Source organism: Haemaphysalis longicornis, unplaced genomic scaffold (assembly GCF_048455015.1).
Source record: "Haemaphysalis longicornis isolate Haplotype H1 unplaced genomic scaffold, Haemaphysalis longicornis Haplotype H1 scaffold_6, whole genome shotgun sequence".
NCBI classification, from domain to species: Eukaryota; Metazoa; Arthropoda; class Arachnida; order Ixodida; family Ixodidae; genus Haemaphysalis; species Haemaphysalis longicornis.
In genome coordinates, this window is record NW_027526407.1 from 29,112,401 (window position 1) to 29,132,269 (window position 19,869).

General features: G+C 47.6%; 1 protein-coding gene across 1 annotated transcript; it reads left to right on the forward strand.

The window, feature by feature from the left end:
- The first annotated feature begins 3,034 nt into the window (after nt 1-3,034).
- LOC144142406 (uncharacterized) lies at nt 3,035-18,131 on the forward strand. Its single transcript, XM_077673900.1, has 6 exons — nt 3,035-3,480; nt 5,330-5,434; nt 5,499-5,594; nt 6,908-6,988; nt 9,948-10,122; nt 16,054-18,131. Exons 1-6 carry the CDS (start codon nt 3,252-3,254, stop codon nt 16,688-16,690), a joined length of 1,323 nt encoding a protein of 440 aa, XP_077530026.1. The 5' UTR covers nt 3,035-3,251; the 3' UTR covers nt 16,691-18,131.
- Nucleotides 18,132-19,869: the final 1,738 nt, after the last annotated feature.

Sequence of the window (19,869 nt, forward strand, 5' to 3'; positions counted from 1 at the left end):
GGACGGCGGCGGACGCTTCAGGCTCGCTTAAGAAGTGCATTCGCACTTAAAAGCTGTATAGCTTTCTTTTGTAGCCGTATGGCTGCATTTAGGTGGTTGTCAAACTTTCCTTTTCAGAAACTTACTCCACCTTGGTGATTTCCCCTAAATCTGTCCGGTGAATAGACGCTGCTACTACCGTACATTGCCATGGCAGGTGAACTGGTTCGGAGATTGTGTCGCGCAGAAAAGATGTGGAAGCGTTCTTGCTCGTAGCTGGTACTGCAGCACAAGATGTGTTGATTTCTGTGCGTTTTTGCTGTGGAAGGGATTCCCAAGTTCTGTGCAGGTTTCAAGCTTTAAGCACTGCACTGGTGCGTGTGCAGTTACGATTCCTAGCTGCGACAGCTGTTTTTTCTGATGGAGTAAAAAAAAATTGCTCTGTGCACGTGACGATCTGTTCTCTCTCTCTCTCTCTCTCTCTCTCTCTCTCTCTCTCTCTCTCTCTCTCTCTCTCTCTCTCTCTCTCTCTCTCTCTCTCTCTCTCTCTCTCTCTCTCTCTCTCTCTCTCTCTCTCTCTCTCTCTCTCACACACACACACATGAGAAAGCGAGGTAGTGAGATGAGGGGATTCTGGGTGGAGTTTGTAATGTGACGTGCAGTTAACCAGACGACTCCTGCCGTCAGGATGAGAGAACATGGAGAGAGAAAAAATGTTAATGCAAAGAAAGAATTTGAGTGTATTTGCAGCAGGAATGGGGGCAAGTAGTGAGCAAGCAGGGTTCTTTGACCCGCAGTGTTCAAGCAGTAAGTGGCAACAGTCGGGAGAACACTTCGTTTTGGTCAGCTTATCATTTTCTGGTAGCAGCTGCTCCACCAAACACAAACTTTGCCATGTTGCCACCTCCCAGGTCTATTTCTAGAAAGCCGCACTCGTCAGCGTTTTCATTTCCTTTCTGCTTCCAAGCAGCCTCCCCCACTCATGCTGCACGTTCTGGCTTTCAGCTGTGTCATCGAGTGAAACATCGGCACTTCCTAAGCCACCCTCGCCATCGCGAGGCTTTGTCATTTTGTTTTCTTAAGTGATCTGTACATCACAGCGCTAGGAGTTGTTGCAGGCAACTACCCCGCAAGCCGTTGGGGTGGTGATTCCTGGCATCAAGAACTGAAATGTTGCGGTACAGTACACTGTGTTCTTCACATGCTTTTATTTATTGAAAATCAAAAATAAAAAAACCATTTTACTGGATTCATGTCGCCAACAGACAAACGCTCCTGTTTGCACTCAAATTTCACAGGAAAGTGACACCTTATTAAAAAAAAAATTGGCACAGCAGCTGCTCTCCTACTTTTTACCAGGAACATAAGGGGGCCCGTTATTCACAGGCGCCTTTTTTTCGTGCATGTTATTTCTGGCCTTCTTTTTCTCTTTCTCCATACTTTCTGTTGCGACTTTTTATTCCCTCCTCCCCATCCCCGCAGAGTAGCATGTAGGTGACAACATGCCAGCAGACCTCTGCTTTCCCCTAATAAATAATATATCTCTCTCTCTCCCCTCTCTCTCGGGCGGCTTATCATCTGTATCGATGCTTGTTTAGTTTTTCAACTCGATGCTGTATGAAGATAGAAAGATTGCGCTGGCCTTCTCTCGGCACCTTGGGCAAGAACTGCTGGATTCTGTCTGGGCTTTTTGTTTGACAAAATTTTCCGTCCAACGAGAGAGAGAGAGAGATAGAATTGCTTTATTGAGGCAAGGAGGCCAGATGCCCTGGGGGGAGAGAGGTAAAAAGCTGCTTCACATCTAAATGTCGTTTCAAATCGCGCGCCATCAGCCGCAAAGGGTTCGCACTACATCCGACAGATGGCGACGAGTGTACTGGCCAGTAGGAAGACACAGTGAAACATCCCCCTCGCGAGGGGCACGATCAAATGCAGAGCATTTCCGGGGGCGCACGACGTTAAGTAGTTTGCGTTACGTTAATGTTGTTGCACTTGTGGCAACTGCTGACGAGAGAGCGCTCGTCAGCAGTAATTTGAATGAGTCAACGATATAAGGCGCGTTAGTAACGCCCATTCTGTGTCGGCTTTGTGGCGCAGTGGGTAGAGCACCATGTACAGTGCGTTCCGCCCGCAGGGTCGAGGGATCGAAACCTGGCGCCGGATAGTATGTTTTTTTTTTTTATAGTAGGGAGGGGTGCGGTGCGGACTACGGACGTCAACGCGGGTGACATCGTGAGTTACTGAAATGCTCTGCATTTAAAAGGTAAGGGAAAGAGCAGTTCAGCGGAGCTCCCTGTTCACACAGTTCTCCTTTTCTGCATATTAATGCACATGCTCGCTGTTCATATGCGGTTAACAGTTCACTAGCTTGTAATTCTTCTCACTTTTCGCACACAAACCGAGCAGATGGAGCGTGCTTGGTGCACTCTAGGGGAGTCGGACAAAGACCATTCTCAAGAGCGCATTCGGTAATCAGATCTTCCCGCACCCGGCGTATGTGTTCGGATTCGGATGTAGGTGCCGGGCCAATGGCTAAAAGCTGCTCACGGCCTCTGTCGTAGGCGGGACAGAGCCAGATTAGATGAAATAAATTTGGTGTGCCATCACGACCACAGTGTGGGCCAACACCAACACCGGCCGCCGAGCTGGTTACACTGTACAGAATGCACGGGCACATTTCTTTTGCTGTGCCAAGACAGCGCATAGTACAAGTATGGTGCTCTGTTGTACAAGGGAATGGCTGTAAATGTCCATCTTGGCAGCCCAGAACAGGGAGAAAAACAAAAAACAAGCGCTTCTGTTTTTTTTTTTCTTGACTGTTTTGCGCTGTGAAGATGGGCATTTATCAACTTGCCCATTTTTCAACGTTACTTGATGTATATCATACCTTTTCTTTCCTCCATGATATCATATAAAATATTCCGTAACTTCGGTAAGTTACTCGCGGGTGCATAAACCACATTTGGCTATTCATAGTGGGAATTTGCTTGATAGTCAACAAACATTGAGACGTTGTTTTTTTTTTTTTTTTTTTTTGCTTTTTGCGTTTGTTGTTTGAAGAGAGTCAATGGTTGGAGCGTTGCACGATATGTTGGTTGACAGGAATTTTACGGGCTTTGCTGCGGCTCTGGAAAGAACTTGAGGCCTCTTTTATTTGCCATATTGAGGGGCTCATAACTGCTGCAGAACAGCACTGCAATGGCGGTAGCAGTTTCGGGCTGCTCTGTGCAGACAAATGGGAGGGACCGATTACTAGTTGGGTAGTGTGGATTATGCCACGCGTTGTGAGGACTGCCGAAGAGCAGCTCGCCTACGAAGCGCGACAGCGTGAACGCCGGCGAGAGTACAACCGACGGCGCCGCGCGGGTGACACGCGGTGTGAAGTTCGCGCCCGAGATGCTGAACGTAAGCGGAAAGCCAGACGGGACGAGGCGTGCCGCAGATCCGAGAACGCGGCCAAGAGACGCAGGTACCATGCCGCCAAAATCGAAAAAATCAAAGGTAATGCCAGTTGATTCTAGCGGTGTTACCACGCGAATCAGCTCGACGAGGAGGAAACGGTAGCTGGCACCAACTGGTTTATGGCTAAATTCCAGCCTGGTACCAGCTGATTTATGGTTAAATACCCTGCAGGAACCGATTGAGACACCCGCCGCGGTGGCTCAGTGGCTAAGGCGTTGCGCTGCTGAGCACGAGGTCGCGGGTTCGATTCCCGGCCGCGGCGGCCGCTTTTCTGATGGAGGCGAAAAGCAAAAACGCCCGTGTGTACGAGATTTCGGCCCACGATAAAGATCCCCAGGTGGTCAAAATTAATCCGGAGCCCTCCACTACGGCGCGCTTCATCGCCTGCGTTGCGTCGGCGCGTTAAACCCCACAATCAATCAATCAACCGATTGAGACCAGCTGGGCCCAGGTGGGAATTTAACCATAAACCAGCAAGGTACCAGCTACCATTTTCTCCTGCAGCAGTGAAGCTGGAAGGAATGCAAACATTGGTTGTTCGTTTTTTTTTATCAGTTATCTGGTGGTGGAATAATCAACTCTTTGGGTCTTTGTCAACCTTCCATATCCACCACCGTTCTTCCAGATCCAAAACATTTGCGACGTTCGTTTCAGACATGCTCACTGCAAAGTTCAGTAGTTCAACTCGCTGCTGTGAATAGCTTTTGAAGTCGCAGAACGGTTCTTGTAATTCAAAAAAAAAAAAAAAGCAAAATAATTTTAGTAGTCTGTTGTTAGCCCAAGCTGTAATTGCAGCATTTGTTTCTGCAATTATTATGTGCTTACACAAAGGCCCTCGCCTATGTGTAAGCAGATCACGCTTGTCACGCCTTCCAATATTCCATTGAATTTTGAATATTCATTCAAGAATCACTGACAAATATTTTAGCGCGCGATTGCATTCAATGGCGGGCAATATGGCATTGCATTCAATATAGAGGGTGTTGCAACGATAATTTGAAGACTTCAAAATTTTTTCCTGAGCGAGCCGCTGCTCTGTTCGTGCTCAAACTTGCCACGAAGGTCGCATTTTGTGGTCTATTTTGTTTGACACCGAGAACAAGTACGGTACTCACCTGTTTATTCTGAAAATAAATAAAAACGATTTTCGCCTATGGGAAAATGGTGGCTGATTTAGACGTGCGAGCCAGCGCAAGTTGATGTTGGAACGACGGAACCACCAGGGGTATGCAGAGTGAAACGCGCGTTTGGGATTCACGGTAGGAAGGAGCCAAATGGTGCAGCAGACGATCAGAAAATGCACCTAGGAATGAGCTAGCAGACGATCAGAAAACCCGGTTTTCGGGCTCGCACGTCCAAATCGGCCGCCATTTCCCCATAGGCGAAAATCGTTTTTATTTATTTTCAGAATAAACAGGTGAGTACCGTACTTTTTCTCGGTGTCAAACAAAATAGACCACAAAATGTGACCTTCTTGTGAAGTTTGAGCGCGAACAGAGCGGCGGTTCGCTCGGGAAAAATTTTTAAAGTGTTCCAATTATCGTCGCAACACCCTGTATCAGTGCATCATAAAACAAATTAAAATGGTGGCAGTTAAGTGCAGCACAACATGCTTGCTGCTGTATAGTTCCCACACTGTGATGTTCAAGGAACTGGTCGTGCTGAGGTGGGAATGTTCAGCAGAGCTGGCCTCGACGTGCTGATGGTGCTGCTCTGTATGGAAGAACCAACTGCGCTGACCTTGTGAAACGTGAATTGTGAAAGGAAACTTGCTTTGTGGGAAAATTGCCTCCACCCAGTAGTGCAAGTTTGCTAACTGTTGAAAGTGCCTCTGTTTGCCATGTTCATCTCCCACACTGCTCATAGAAAATGAACATGCCACATGCAGCGACGATGTCTGGTCACCGCAACATGGCCGCACGCCCGGGTGTCATCTCCAGCCGCAACGTTGCCATCCCGGTGATCAAAGCTGCTGTTACCACTGCCAATAAAGGTGCTCTCAAGTGTTTTGTCCCCTTTCGCATGAGTGTGTAACGTGCGCGTTTCTTTTCCAACAGCCGTGAAGTGCGGGCAAAGCATGCCACGTGCAACGCAGACGCCCCGAACCTCCCTCAGGAGTGCCGCATGCCAGACGGACATTATCACATATCCAGGTTTGATAACCACCATTCTATAAAGTACTGTATGGTGAAAGTGAGCCATTCCTTCTTCTCTGAACATTGTTAGCGCCGTGTTTTTGCATTTGCAACACTGCAGCAGCCGAATCAATGTCCCTCTCCCGTTTCTACTTTGTTACTCCGCGAAATGTGTCTGGGGTGCATGTGGGTCTTTGGAAACCCTTTTTTTAGTTTGAAAAGCTTCTTCTCGGGGCCTTGAGAGTCTTGGAAATTTCATGACCCCTTGAAAGTGCCTGAATTTCTTGAATTCAATCAACATGAGGCTATGTACGCACTCGATGAGCGCTTGTTTCTTGGTTGATCGTGTCTAGCAAACGAAATTTTGCATTTTGTAACACCTGAAAGTACTTATTTGTGTCTCTGAGTTGTGACATTTGTCGGAGAAAAAAAATGTTGGTGCAGCCGTTGTTGCAACAAGGAGACATTTTTGTTCTGAAAACAAGTCTCCTTGTTGAAATGTCGGCTCCAGCAACTTTCGCCATTTTTTTATGGTTTTTCATCATTTCAAGCCTCAACCTGCCCCTGAACATCGGTCTTGTTTAGATTTTAAACAGGCAATGCAGTCCTTGAAAAATCCACACACAGAGCTACCTTGGAAGTACTTAAAAACCCTTGGAATTCTTTGTTTTCATGAACCGTGTTTGTCATGCTTTCTCGTTTTGCTACACTTGAGAAGGCCGAGCGGTGTGCGTAAAGCTTTAGTGGCCTTACCTGTGTTCACTGATGCTCAAACTCTTGTGCAGTTTTTTTGGGAGGCCTTATTTGGGTTCACCTGGGGGGGGGAAGACTCTGAAAAGGGGGACCCATGTTTGGCGGGAATTTCAAAGGGACCTGAAACAGTGCTTGCGGACAACGATGAGAAAAGAGCAGGCAATGCAGGTGCTGACTTTCGACTGAAAATTTATCGTGCGAGCGTGAAGGATTTGTACGTAACATTTAATGGGCATGGGTGAGGAAAAAGACAACAAAAAGCAGACAGTCATGATAGCACCTATCAAATATCAACCGAGCCTTGCTTAAACATTCAAAAAGGCTCATTCCCTGTTGTTGAGACTTATTTTGAGACCGTCATTGTGAACACAAAATAAATTTTTAGTCGTATGCTTCCGCCTGTGTTGTCTGCTCTTGTTTTAGGCTACCCTCAACGCTTTTTGAAGCTTGCCTGTCCTGTTAAAGAGAGCACAAATAAAATTGTCTCGACATGACCTGCTGAAATTTGTACACTGTTGAAACGGGAATATGGAAACACTGATTCGTCTCTTTCAACACATGATGCACTGCATGTGCAGGGTTGCAGAGCGCTTCCAGTCATGGAGCGACCCCGAACAGCAGCTCGACATGTCAAGATGCTTCGGTTGGGAATTGGCCTGGTAAGTGAATCGTCCCCCTCTGTTCTCACCTTTCTGAGTGTTCGGGTTGGTGTTGCTGGTCTTTCCTCATGTACACATTATGTGGAACATAGGCAAAAACTTGGTACAAGCCAATAGCCAAAGGCTTCTTCGGGTTTGACAATAAAGGAAAAAACCATTGCTATCGCAGCGTGTAGCATGTAGCATAAAAGCGTGTAGCATAAAAGCATGTAGCTTAAAGTTATGAATCAATAAAAGATTGCAACAACAACAAAAACAAAAAAAGGAGCTTATGAAGATGGCTAATTATGGCTAGAACAGGCTCCTTTAGAGAAGAGCTAGAAATCGTGACTACGTATCATCACTTGCTCATGCGAACCGAGTGAAGGTTAGAGTCAAGGCAAGCCAAAGAGAAGTCGTTGTTTGATTTGTCAGATAAAAAGTGCAGTATAATCATTTTATCAAAACGACAGACTGCCCTCAATTGCTTCACTGGGACTCAAAGAATTGGTCTGAGAATGTTGCTAGCGATCCTTGACGTCCTAAGCCAAGTTTTTGACTACTAAAATCTAAAGGAAGTGTCTATTCTCTCATCAGCCGTGAGAATACCGCTGGAAATAACTTGTGGAAAAGCCTGGAAAAGCCTGCCAAGCTTTTTCAGAAACCTAACCTGCCCTGCCTAACCTTAACTAACCCAACGTAAACTAACCCCATGTAACCTAACTTGACCTACCGTAGCTACACCAAAAACAACTCATCTTTAACCCAACCCAGTATAAGCTATGTGCATCGATCACGCGATAATTGTAGAAATAGCCCCCCTGCAAAAAACTTATAACTAAATGCCTGATGAATGAAAATGTGTTAAATTCTGAAACACTACAAAACAAAATTGCCCTATTCTGAATGCAAACCTTCCCGTCTTCCTGTCTTAAAGCCGCGACCACATGCAGTGTATGTTTTGCGTTTTGACGCGTTGACGTTGCCCGCGTTGACATGTGTCAGTGCGTGCCACCAAGGTGCATGGAGACACAAACTGACGCACGAGCAACACTGATGTCTATGCTCGCCATTAAATGCAGTGCAGGGAAGCATTGGAAATGGGGCGGCAGAGTCAAGGTTTTCTGTCCATCTCGTGGTTTGGGGTCATGCCTTTCAGCGAGAAACAATTACTAATTTCTTTTTCACCTTAGTGCCATCCCCTTTCTCGCATGTGGAACTTTGTTTTTGTGACGATTTACATTTTAGCAGTCGGTGACAAGTTACCGGCTGGGCTGGGCCCTGTGTTGATTCTTGTGCGCAGGTGGCACCATCCTTTGTGCGCTTGTCGCACTGCCCGTGACTAAGCTGATGGGCAGTGCCGGGTCGCTCGCCATCCATGGTCGTTCGGTGTAGAGAAATGTAGGTTTAACATCGCGGCAGATATTTCATCGCCGCCTGCAAAATTCATGGGAATAACAATCGTTAGCACAATTAATTGCCACTCTAACACCCACTTTAGCGCAAGGGGAACTCTTTTTAGCGATCAGTTTGAGTTCAAAGGGTGGCAACAAACTGTCCTGTACTGGTCACATGCAAAATCTGAAACCTGTGAAACCTGCGGCCCGGGAAAACGATTCACAGGTTTCACTTACACCGCATTCAGTCACATCACCATGCTCAAGTTGTTTGCGGACAGCCAACGCCGCCTGTATAAACATTGCCCAACGCGTGAGCGAAAAATGGCCCAACAGCCACTCTCCTGCTGCTCTCTCCTACTCTTTCCCGCTCCGTAGCCTTCCTACGTGCTTTCCAGCCAGCGCCGCTACTCGGAAACTATGCAAAATAGTTGACAGTTTGTCTAGCGTTCCCCAGGCGGCGTTCCTACGCCTTCTTGTTTGCACCATGACTGTCTGTCTGGGTCTGTCGCTGATAAAACCGCCTTTGCCTTGACGGACGCAAAACCACTTGTGCTGCCGCAGGCTTATGCCACCTTTCTGTGCTTACCTACTTGGATCACGTGCCGCAACAGCATCGCTGGACCCTCAGCTGCTTATCCTTTTGTTTTCTATAATCTCCTGAAATTTACAAGCAAGTGACATTTTTTGGCAAGTAATGGTAGAAGTGAGAGCTTGAACAAAAGATGTGCTCGCAATTTCTTCTTCACTAAATCCTCCTGAGAGAAAAATATCAGCAAAATAATGGCTGTACCATCCGAAAATATAGTTATTCTGTTTGCTGTCTGTCTTCCCGACAATAATTATGTTCTTACACTACTTCACTTCCGCCTCCATCAGTCATCTTTTGAAAAATGCAGCAGGTATGAAGCGAGCGACATGTTGAACGAGATCCCCATTGTGCCCCCGAATTAACGCGCCGTCACGGCTTAGATGTGAGCGAAACGGCTCTTGAAATCGTACGGGCAAGCTGACAGACACACGCAGTAGAAGTGGGTGCAGCGTTTGCCGCTCGCGAGCAGTGACGTAAGGCGGGACGTCCGCTGGTGCGCGCCACATAGCGGATAAGTGCCTGAACTAAGCGTCCCTACCGCTCCCATTGAAAAGCGGGTGACGTGTTAGGCAATGTTTATACAGGCGGCATTGGGACACTTACCACAGCTCATGTGGTTATAAAGTCCGCAGGGGGTCAGACGACACGAAAATTTACTTAATGCCAAGAATTAACACGAAAATTTATTTAATAAATAGGTATGGAATAATACGTTACTCGCAGCAGACCGACTACACAGCAAGGTAGGAACAGGGATCCTGTCAGTGACGTCAGTGGTGGCCCTCGCAGCCAATACCACGAAAGCAGGCGGCCGAATGGGTTTTCGCTGAGTATTTGATCCAGCGATGCTCCAGGTGGCGTGCTTAGGCAATCACAGGCAACTGCCGTCAGAATTCCGGAAACGGGATTCTCACGGCGGTCGTGAGAACAGACACTGCCAAGGGTAAAACGCCCGTTCTGTTTTGCCTTTCTCTCGTTTTGGTCCTCTTAGGGGTCAAGGTCGACCTTCTCCAGACTGGCGTGTGCTGCGTGGCCTGCTGCAAGCTCTTTGCTCGGGAAGACAGCGCTGACCGGCACTGGCGACTTCACCACGAAGCAACCAAGCAGGCGGCACTGCAGGTGGAACCCTACTGGTGCCCCTACTGCCCGTTCTCAAGCTACATCAGGTAGGCAGCCACGCTTCCTGTGCAGTTGCCTCTGGGGAAAAAAAAAAAAAATATATATATATATATATATATATATATATATATATATATATATATATATATATATATATATATATATATATATATATATCACTGGAGCATCTAAGTCTGCTTACGCGGTTTGAATGCCATTGCTCTCTGTCAAAGGCAATCAACTAATCGGCAGTGAGCTTGTGATGGCAGCAGTCACTGTCATTCGCCCATGCTGCGGTGTCAATGCCATCTTGGCAAAAAATCCTTGTTGTGGTTTCTCGGAGCACGAAGCTAAACGATATAATTATTTTGCCAATGTCCTGTATGCATTTAAAAAAGAAACATTAGAGGCAAAGAAAGGACCAACGGATTGCAGGGTTTTCTGATAGAAAATGGGGGCTGTGTCAGTATGCAGCTGGGCTTTCTTATCTAGAGAGCATTGACTGAGGAAACTTCAGTGTATGCTTAATAATGCAAAAAGTAAACAGAGGAACAGAATGCGGTGCTGGCAAAATTCCACAGAAATAAGAGGCGTTTGCCAAAAGCATCTTGCCGCTCAGCCGCGCATCACCTATGCTGTGCAGGAAAGCCTGTTGCCACTGGCAGGCAAAGTTGCATGTTTGCGGTGGTTGATTGCAAGTGCTCAATGTGCAGTACATTCAGTACCCAACTAGTTCGAGCTCATTGTAAAGAATATATTTTGCTCGTGTCCCAGCGGGCAATTTCTAGTTTTCAAGAAGGCATAATTTCAAGTATCCGAGTTTTGAAACAACTGTCTATTTGCATTTTCAAACTTTGAAATTACTCAATAGCACTTCAAAATTTTCGAATATTGGCCAGGAGATCGTCCTATACGCCTCGAGCTTCGCGATCGCTGCGCCGCCTGCCGCCGCTTCTCCGCGGCGTTGACAGGATTTGCGCTGCGTGACTGATAGGGGCTCGTGCAAGTGTTTTGGTTCTATTTCGCTTCTTTTCGCCTTTCCGCGCTGTAAAAAAACTTGTTATGGTGACGACTATAGGCAAAGAGTATGTTTAGGTCACATAAAAAGCAGCTGCGTCTTCGTAGAGTACGCGATCGCCTGCAAGAGCTACCCGGGGACGCGGTTCTGCGCGCTTCGTCGCCGCTCTTCCAGGCGTCGGCGACGGCAGCAACATATCACCCATGTCACCTCCAAAACATCAGGCACAAATGAATTCTACTGACGCCTCGTTTAGACCTGATACTGGCACAATGAGAGGTTGGCTTCACTTTGCAGCGTGGACAACGAATGCGGCTTCGTTTCGCATATATACGCCGCAGAAAAATATATTTCGGGGATGTGATGACCCAATCCCAGACAATAACTTATGCCTTTTGTAAGAATATAAACTATGCGAAAATGTAAAGTATATTCCAAGCATGTGCGTCGTTAAATATGTGCCCACACACGCCATATAGCAAGAACCAAGGAAATGAAACCACAGAAAAATAAAGCTGTGCCAATGCGGAATTTAGAAACATAATAGCTCTAACGGAAATGAAAAAAAAACAGTGCTGCTTCTGGCATGCTAAAGACGTTCGTCTAAAGTTAAGTCAGGTAGGTTTCACTAGACCAACTATACGCGAAATGCACTGCTATTTCGGAAATCGGTGGGGGGGGGGGGGGGGGGGGGGGGGGGGGGGGGGGGGGGACGCCGTGTACAAATGCGGAGCGGAATCAAGCAATGCATGTTTTAGTAATCCCACACATAAATCTCGCGTTCAATTTCCTTTTGTTTTTCTACTTCAACGAAGAGCTGATCGTACGGCGGACGCATTTTTGGAAGTATACAGGGTAGGCTGTTCAACAAGCAATGAAATGTGTCGTTGGAAGAGTGTGGTATGTGATAAGGCCCTCTGGTTTCAGTTTCTGGTTTATTCTGCAGGCTCCCTGTGCCATATCACGATATTTCGAAGAAGCACTTAGTCGCGGACGCAGATTATATTGTAAGCCAGTCTCCGCGCTGCTCGCAGAGGATATATGTAGCAGATAAAGGTCTGCGGGCGCGCACCTCACGACAAGACGACTCTGTCGTGTGTTGATCCCCGGGTATAATTATGCATTGTTCATCGTAATTTTGTTGAATATTCCCGAAATTAACACAGACTGCTTGTAAATGGTGGTGATCAATATCTGAGGTATAATATTGGCAAACGTAACCGGTGTGCTGTCAGGTATGAGTGACCCGCTGATTATGTAAGCGCACAAAACCGATTTAAATCGTAGTGTATAGCCGTAGCATGAACATCTGAGGAACCGGTGGTTACGGACACACGGCTAGTAAATTCAGGTCAGTGAAACTACAATCGGCTCCATCATACGCCGGTTCCGCGAAGCTGGCCTGTGACACACACCTGGCGCTTATACAGACCGAAAATACCACACTAAGATGGCGTCGGAAACATTTACACTCTCGTAAACACACCCCATTTGCGAACAGAGTGACTGCTCCACACAAACATGAATTTCAAACGCCCACAAACGGTAAATCTCAGTCGTGAACGTGCCGCAAAAGCAGCGGCGGCACTGGGGAGCGGGGCGCGAACTCCCGCGTCTGCTTTCGAAACGGACCGCTAGGGGGATTTCAGTGGCGCCCCTACAGGCCGCGCTCGAGGCGTATAAACCTTTTCATCTATTAATCTTAAATAAGATCAGAGCATGTTCTGGGCTGTGTTGGGCATGCGCAGTTACATCTTCCCGTCCACTGCGCCAATTGTAGGGCCGCTAGCACAGCCCACTGATAAAATGGAAGCCCCCAGGACGAAGAAAATAAAATGGTCTATAGGTGGCGCCGCTTAAGTTAGGGGGTGCCACGGTCAAATTTCTATAGAGGGGAAACAAACGACAAAAACACATGGGTTTCTGTAGGGCACTGGTCGGTCAAACAAGATTCCTTTAATGTACGGGGAAATTATGTGCAGTGGGGCAGTGGAAATCTACGAAATACACATCAGGCATTAGCCTGCAATGCTTTCCGCAGGCGGAAACCCAACGCAAGCTCTCGATATCAAAGCTGAAATTTTGAAGGAACGTTGGACTCGCTCTGTAGTACACTTCAGTGCAGAGTGTTTCAGGCACATCTCAGACAGAAATGAAAATAACAGCGCAGAAATCACCACAGACACGAAAAGCCGACCCAAAAGGCTTTGCAATCATTCGCGGCAGTGAGAAGACAGTGGCTTTTTTAAAAGAACAGCTGTTCCGTTGGACAATTTACCCGTGGTGAACACGACAAGCCGCCGAAAGTTGCAAGTTTTTCGATAATTCCCATTGAACGTTCCGCCTTACCGGGTACAAAAGAAGTTTGGCTCTAGGTCACTTTTGATGAACCCTGTGTGTGCGTAGTAAGTTCCATACCTACGAGGTGAGTCGCGAGTCAGTGCGGCAATTTATAAGGCCCCGCTTGCAAAGACAATTGATACCCCACACTCCACGCTACGCCGAAAGGAAACTTGAACACGCCAAAAGCTGCTCTAAAAATATTTTTTTTTTGCTAGCAACCTTCACTTCAAAACAAGACCCGCGAGAGTGGTATAAAAACGCGTTCATTTTATTAAACACGCGTACAAGTAACATCAGCGCCGGTCACCTGCAACGCTCACGCCTCGGGCCACCGTTAAAACAAGCCGATGTTTCCAAGATGAAAGCGCTGATGAAGAAATGCCAGGATACGGCTCCGCGAACGAACAACAAAAAAAAAAGAAAACGAGCACAGCACAATAGCACAGAACGATTTCTTTTCAATTTTGCACCTGTTGCGCAACAGTCAGGACCGCAGTACTTCCAGGTAGCAATGCAAAACACGCTCCTTGCGCGGACGACCCGTAATCCGCACAAAATAGGCAGCGCTACACGTACCACACACTTGTGTGAGTCGGTATCCAATGCTCATTAGGCGTCGTCGCACGGAGAGCCGGCAGCGCATATAAGATGGGCGAGCTGACACGCAGACAGTGATGGAACAAGCACAGGTAATTGAAGGCAAATCACGAGATGTACACTGTTTCACAACTCCATGGGACACACAGCACACCGACACAGACGAGCTAACTCAACGAGCGATAAGCGCCCATTTCCCGCCCAGCCTTAGCACGTTGAGAAAACCAGTACGTTTGAAACAGAAGCTGTCGCCGCGACATGAACACTCATTGGTCTAAACAATCACGCGACCCGTGGCTGTCTGCAAATAAATGCCTACAAAGAAAGACAAGTTGACGTTGTGGCAGACGATACGGAGGGGGAATCTCGCCGCCGCCTTCACCACCCCCCTCTATTTTTTCCCCAGCACTCTGCGCTTTTTGGGTGGTCGGAATCAATACAAACACACAAAAATGCGGGAGGTCACTGCTCTTTGTGTTCCCCTCTCCTGAACGACAGCATGCGAAGAAAGTGCAGGCAGCCGTTAGGGCAGTTCGGTGGCTCTAACATCGGCGCGCGATTATCGAACTTGGCGGAGCTTTTCATGCGAATATAACCAGGTCAGTGTCGCGCGTATTTGCACGTGTATAGTGTGTGAAAGCCTGTGAAGGTATATACTCTGCCGCCTTCAGCGTCTACTGTGTGGGACTATGTTCAGTGGGGGAGACAAATTTTTGCACCTGTCAGGGGACCAGTACACCGACGCGAATGCAGTTTCTTACCAAACTGGAATTTCATTTGAACGCCGAGAACTAAACAGCGTTGGAGACTTCGCTCCTCTGTTTCTTCTTTTAGTAACTTTTCTCGTGCAACAGTTGTACGGATTCTCATAGCCATGGTAAGAATGACTGAGTGCGGTAGCTCTCGTAGGGGGACGGCTGAATGTTAGGTAAGTGGGATTTTAGTTCGGACAAAATGCTGTAAAACAGCGAGCAAAATCTTTTCGGGAAATGTGTACAGTTTGAGTAATTCTTTCAGATCAACATATACTCAAAAGTGCTCCCTAGAATTGGATAAATGGCTAAATATCGTTATCCTGAAATATACGGTACGACTTCGGCCATGTGAAAAAGCCTGTGTCGTCTGCTTTGTTTCCCCTCTATTCAGTTTCTCGTTGGCGCCGCTAGGGGCGCCACTCTAAAATTGCCTCCCCAATTGCTATTCAGTTTGAAGCAGAATTGAATATTGTGTTTGCCTCAACATAGAACATTTGTATGCCCCTGCAAATTACCGTGCATTTTTCCTTTCTTTTCAAATCTTTTTTTTTTCATTAGTGGTGGTATCTTTGTTACTGTGCTTGCACAGTTTCCATAGTGACAAATGTGTTTGTGGTGGGAAGTGTAGCTTGAAAGCATAACTCCAGTGTGCTTCCAGGTATTGCATGAGCTCTGTCTCTCACGTGTTATATTAGCTGTGGAGTACAGTTTTTGTGGGTCAGCTTTTTTTTTTCCATTGCAAGTGCAATGTACAAAATTAAAACGTACTTACGAATGTGAAGACAACATTCTCACAGTGAGGAGGAGGAGGAGGAAGAAACATTTTTATGGAGCAAAAGAAATTTTTTACCGTAGCACATGGGGGGAGGGTGGGCTGGAGAACCCTTGTTTGGAATCAGGAGGAAAACGTATGCGTGAAGAAAATGTCGTCTAGCACTTGTGAGCCTTGCCTGCGAGCAGGCGATGTCAAACTGGCTTGTTTGTACACTCGCAAACTTGCTCTTGTGCACTGCTCTGCCCCCTTCTCTGCATTGCTCACCAAACTGCCTCCTTTGGGGCAACCACACTTGCCTACTCCATGGGGCCATGTCCGTAAGATTGCTTCCCAAATGTAAATAGTGACGAGCAGTGTGGGAGGTGGGCCGGGCAGCTCAGACCTGCAGGCTCAAACACTCCTGTTCACTATGGCTGCCACCACAAGACTTAACAAATACATTTTTTTCTCTCTCTCTCTCTCTCTACTCAACTCGTGGTGGTACCCGCAGGAAGTGTGTCCAGGCTCATGAGAGGAGCCACAGGGAAGAGGAGGCCTACACGTGCCAACTTTTTCCACCAGAACACCAATCCAAAAACAAGCCAAGTCAAGACAAAACGAGCCGAGCCGTTCGAGTGTCGGGGCGGCGCTCCCGGAATGGCAAGACCGCCCACATCTGCCACGTCTGCCAAAAAGTGTTTGCGCTGAGACAAAGCCTCGTGGTCCACGTGCGGCGGCACACGGGGGAGCGGCCATTTGAGTGTGACGTGTGTCGGAAGTGCTTCCGCCGGAAAGACGCTCTGACCGTACACCAAAGGGCCCACGAGAAGCACCACGCCTGCCCGCTTTGCGGCCAGCGGTTTGCCCGCAGGAGAGAGCTCGACGCCCACGATACGGTGCACACAATGCACCTGCGCGGGCATCCGCACGTGTGTGGGGTCTGCCGGGAGTCCTTCGTGTGCCGCGAGAGGCTCATCCTCCACGAGAACAGCGCACACGCCCGGGCGGTCGAGAGGCCGTACGAGTGCATCACCTGCCACGAGAGCTTCCCCCACAAGATGGCCCTGATCAGACACGACTGCAAGCTCATCCAGAGCCGCATGGTGGAGGTGGCCGTCCAGAAAGCCACTGCCCTCGGCATGTCCTAGTCCCTGAAAACTGTCTGCACGGTGTGTTTGCATGGGCCTCTGTCACTCGTGTGTGCCACCCTTTTGCTACTTTTGTACATCGCCACTGCTGCTGAACTGGCCCGGGGAACGTGTGTGCTAGTGCTCCTGGTCATGGCTGGTGCTTTGGCACAAGATGTGTTGATTTCTTTGTGTCTGTGCTGTGGGAGGGATTCCCTCTGCACGTCCTGTGGAGGGTCCAAGCCCAAGGCACTGCACTGCTCGGTGTGCAGCTATTACCAGTCCTACCTGCGACAGCTGTTTTTAAAGCAAAGCTGTTGTTACTAGCTACAATGTGTGCGACGGCGTCAAAATCCCCGTGTCATAGTTACTCTCACCATTTACCATTCTCTTGAGCACGTGCGTTACGAGGAGCGCCCGGCGTCATCCAGGCTTGCGCGTGGCGCCCGCAAAAAAATACTGAGAAAACATTTCACGTGCGTCCGCGCCTCAAGGGGGGAGCACGAGACAGCTTGAGCTGCAGACACCCAGTTTGCAAAGCCGGTTGCCACCAGTTCTAGTGCGTGCTGACACGTTCCGCTTTGGGAGAAATGTGAAAGCCTGCAAAAAAAATGATCAGGTCCCTTAACTCATGCATGAGAAAGACGACGATATAGATGGATATGACTGTGACTGCTACCATGCAAGCTGGAATATAGGTCAAAGTTTTTTACCAAAAAAAGAGTCACCCTTCGACCTATATACCGGAAATAGGCATAATGCTAGTTGTCATCTGGCAACCAGGCTGTTCATCATGCCCATACAAACCGCAAAGTCACCATTGCCACCAACATCAATCAGACTCTCCACCATTTTCTGTTGTTGTTGTTGCTTCTCTCACTGTCAATGAGCATGTGCGTGCTGCTTTCTTCTTGCTCAAGATAAGTTAAGGCACTTAGCGCCAGTTCACAACAGCATTTAATATAAATGTATACAGTAAAAGCTAGTTAATTCGAAGTTGAAGGGGACGATGAAATTGTTCGAATTCGTGGGCAGCCGCTAGAATGCATGGACATCACACCACACTGCGTGGGACAAACACAATTAGCCAAATTAGGTGTTACTACATTGTTGTGGCAGGTTATTTTGTAAATAATGACGCTGCTTATGCTTGAAAACACGTTTATTTACATGGCAGGCTCGAGGCAGTGAAAATTAAAAGTAATCGCCCACTGCAGAAGCGAAATAAGCTGTCGCAGCAGCATAATGTGCAAACTATGCTGTTTTTTGTTTTTGTTTTTTTGCTATGCTATTGTTTTTCTGTTTCGTTGTTTTGCATCTCTAGTAAATTTGGTTTGGTTTGGACTTGCAACACATTGTAATCACTCTGGGCCGACTTCGGCGCGGAGTGACGGAAACCAGGGGATCCCAGATCGAAATAACTGTTCTGGATACTGATGCATTCAAATTATTGGGAGCTTTTCCCCATGTCCCTTTTTCCAGTAGCGATACGTGCATGCGCGGGCTGCTGGTCCGCCATTCTTGGCAGTCGCCTCAGGCAAAATAAACGAAAGGGTGCCCCCTCAGCTTGCTTCTTGCTGAGTGGCTATGCCTCCTAGGGCTGCACGTTTTTATTTCCTCCTTTTTGGAGTTGTTGTACGTGCACACAAAAAGGCTTTCAATGGGAAGGGGCAAAAATGTTTGAGGCTGACCACTTTGCATGCCTTTGGCTGCCAGTGAGGGATTAACGAAAATGAAAAAAAGTGAGAAAAGGGGTGCTTCGGCCACTGCAGGTTAGTCACGCGAGTGTGCGCCTGCTACCGCGACATTCATGTGAAAGGCACGGGTGACGGTGGGTGCGGGAGGTACGGCAGGACGAGAACATTTCGTGCACAGGTTCCCCGAAAGCCGAGCATTTTTGGGGGCGTGCCTTACTGCCAGTTTAGGTTCGCCGTGGCTGCCGCTAGGAGGACTGGTACTGGAAAAAGGTCCATTGAAATACAGTTGAACCCCTTTATAAGAGACACGTACTGGGGAGCAGTTTCTGTCTCTTATACGAGATGTCTCTTATAAGCAGGAAACCATGTTCTCACTTACTAATCAGACCCTAGTTCAATGTGGGCACCGTATGACTAAAATTAGCTCAATAGAACGCTACAGCATGTTGCAAAGGCTCATTCTAATTTATGTTTGGCCCCCAGAATTTATGAAACAGTTCTGAATCTCTGTTTGCTTCATGACTGTATTTACACTGTTTTTCACAACCGATTCTGCAAGCTTTCTTTCCTTTCACTGTTTGTGGAAGATGAATCGTAGATGTTGAGTTCACAAGCCTGATGAATATCCAAAACGCACAGCTTCTTCCACTGTGTGCTCAGGCTATTCATTACGCTTGCAGGACTCGACATCTGCGATGCTTCTTGATTGGGAGCTACACGAGTGGGAGAGCCCGCATGTGCGGTTGCACATACAAATCTTTATCAAGGGAAATCGGGAAAAAGTTGCTCAATTGCAACTTGAAGTTGTTGTACGCGCTGTAATGGATGGCAGTAAGCTTCAACCACTTCTGTAAGTTGCATTTCCATTGGCAGGGCTTCTCATCGTCATTTCATAGCTGGCTGAACCACTGTGTGTTTGCTGAAGTTATAATAAATAGCAACTGCAGGCGTCTGTCATCCACCTGTGTTTCCACAATGGAAGCAACTGCAATTAGTGACTGGTGGCACTGCATCTGAAGTTAAAATGTCTGTTACAAGCGAGATTGTCGATTAAAGTTCAAGGATGACTTGTCCCTTACAACCAACTGTCTTCTACATCCAACGTCTGTCATAAAAGAGGTCAATTTAATGTTTAATGGGAAAGATAGTACAGCCAACCATGTGGGTGAATAGTGTCTCTTTTACCCATTTGTCTCTTAAATCCATGTCTCTTATAACGAGGTTCAACTGTATATGAAGCTGTGCCAGGACCGGCGTGTGATAGTACGCCCACGCCAACAGCAACATGCCCAACTAGTGCCAGCAGTACGGTGTCACAAAAAAGAGTGCTTGCTACTGATCACGTAAGCTGAAGGGGAAGCTCTTGGGATGCAACACTCGGAAGACCTCGCTTTGTGGGTGCTGCGCTGTGCACCTGGAACTGAGGGACAAGGTGGACACCTTTTTCAGCGAGAATTGTGTGACACGTCTTTCCATCTCCAAAACGCTGCAGCATCAGAACTT

Bases quoted from the DNA above. Each gene is read 5' to 3' on its own strand.
- LOC144142406 (XM_077673900.1), top strand. From the start codon at position 3,252: ATGCCACGCGTTGTGAGGACTGCCGAAGAGCAGCTCGCCTACGAAGCG. The intron at 5,435-5,498 runs GTGCTCTCAAGT...CTTTTCCAACAG, and splicing joins TGTTACCACTGCCAATAAAG to CCGTGAAGTGCGGGCAAAGC. The intron at 10,123-16,053 runs GTAGGCAGCCAC...TGGTACCCGCAG, and splicing joins CCGTTCTCAAGCTACATCAG to GAAGTGTGTCCAGGCTCATG.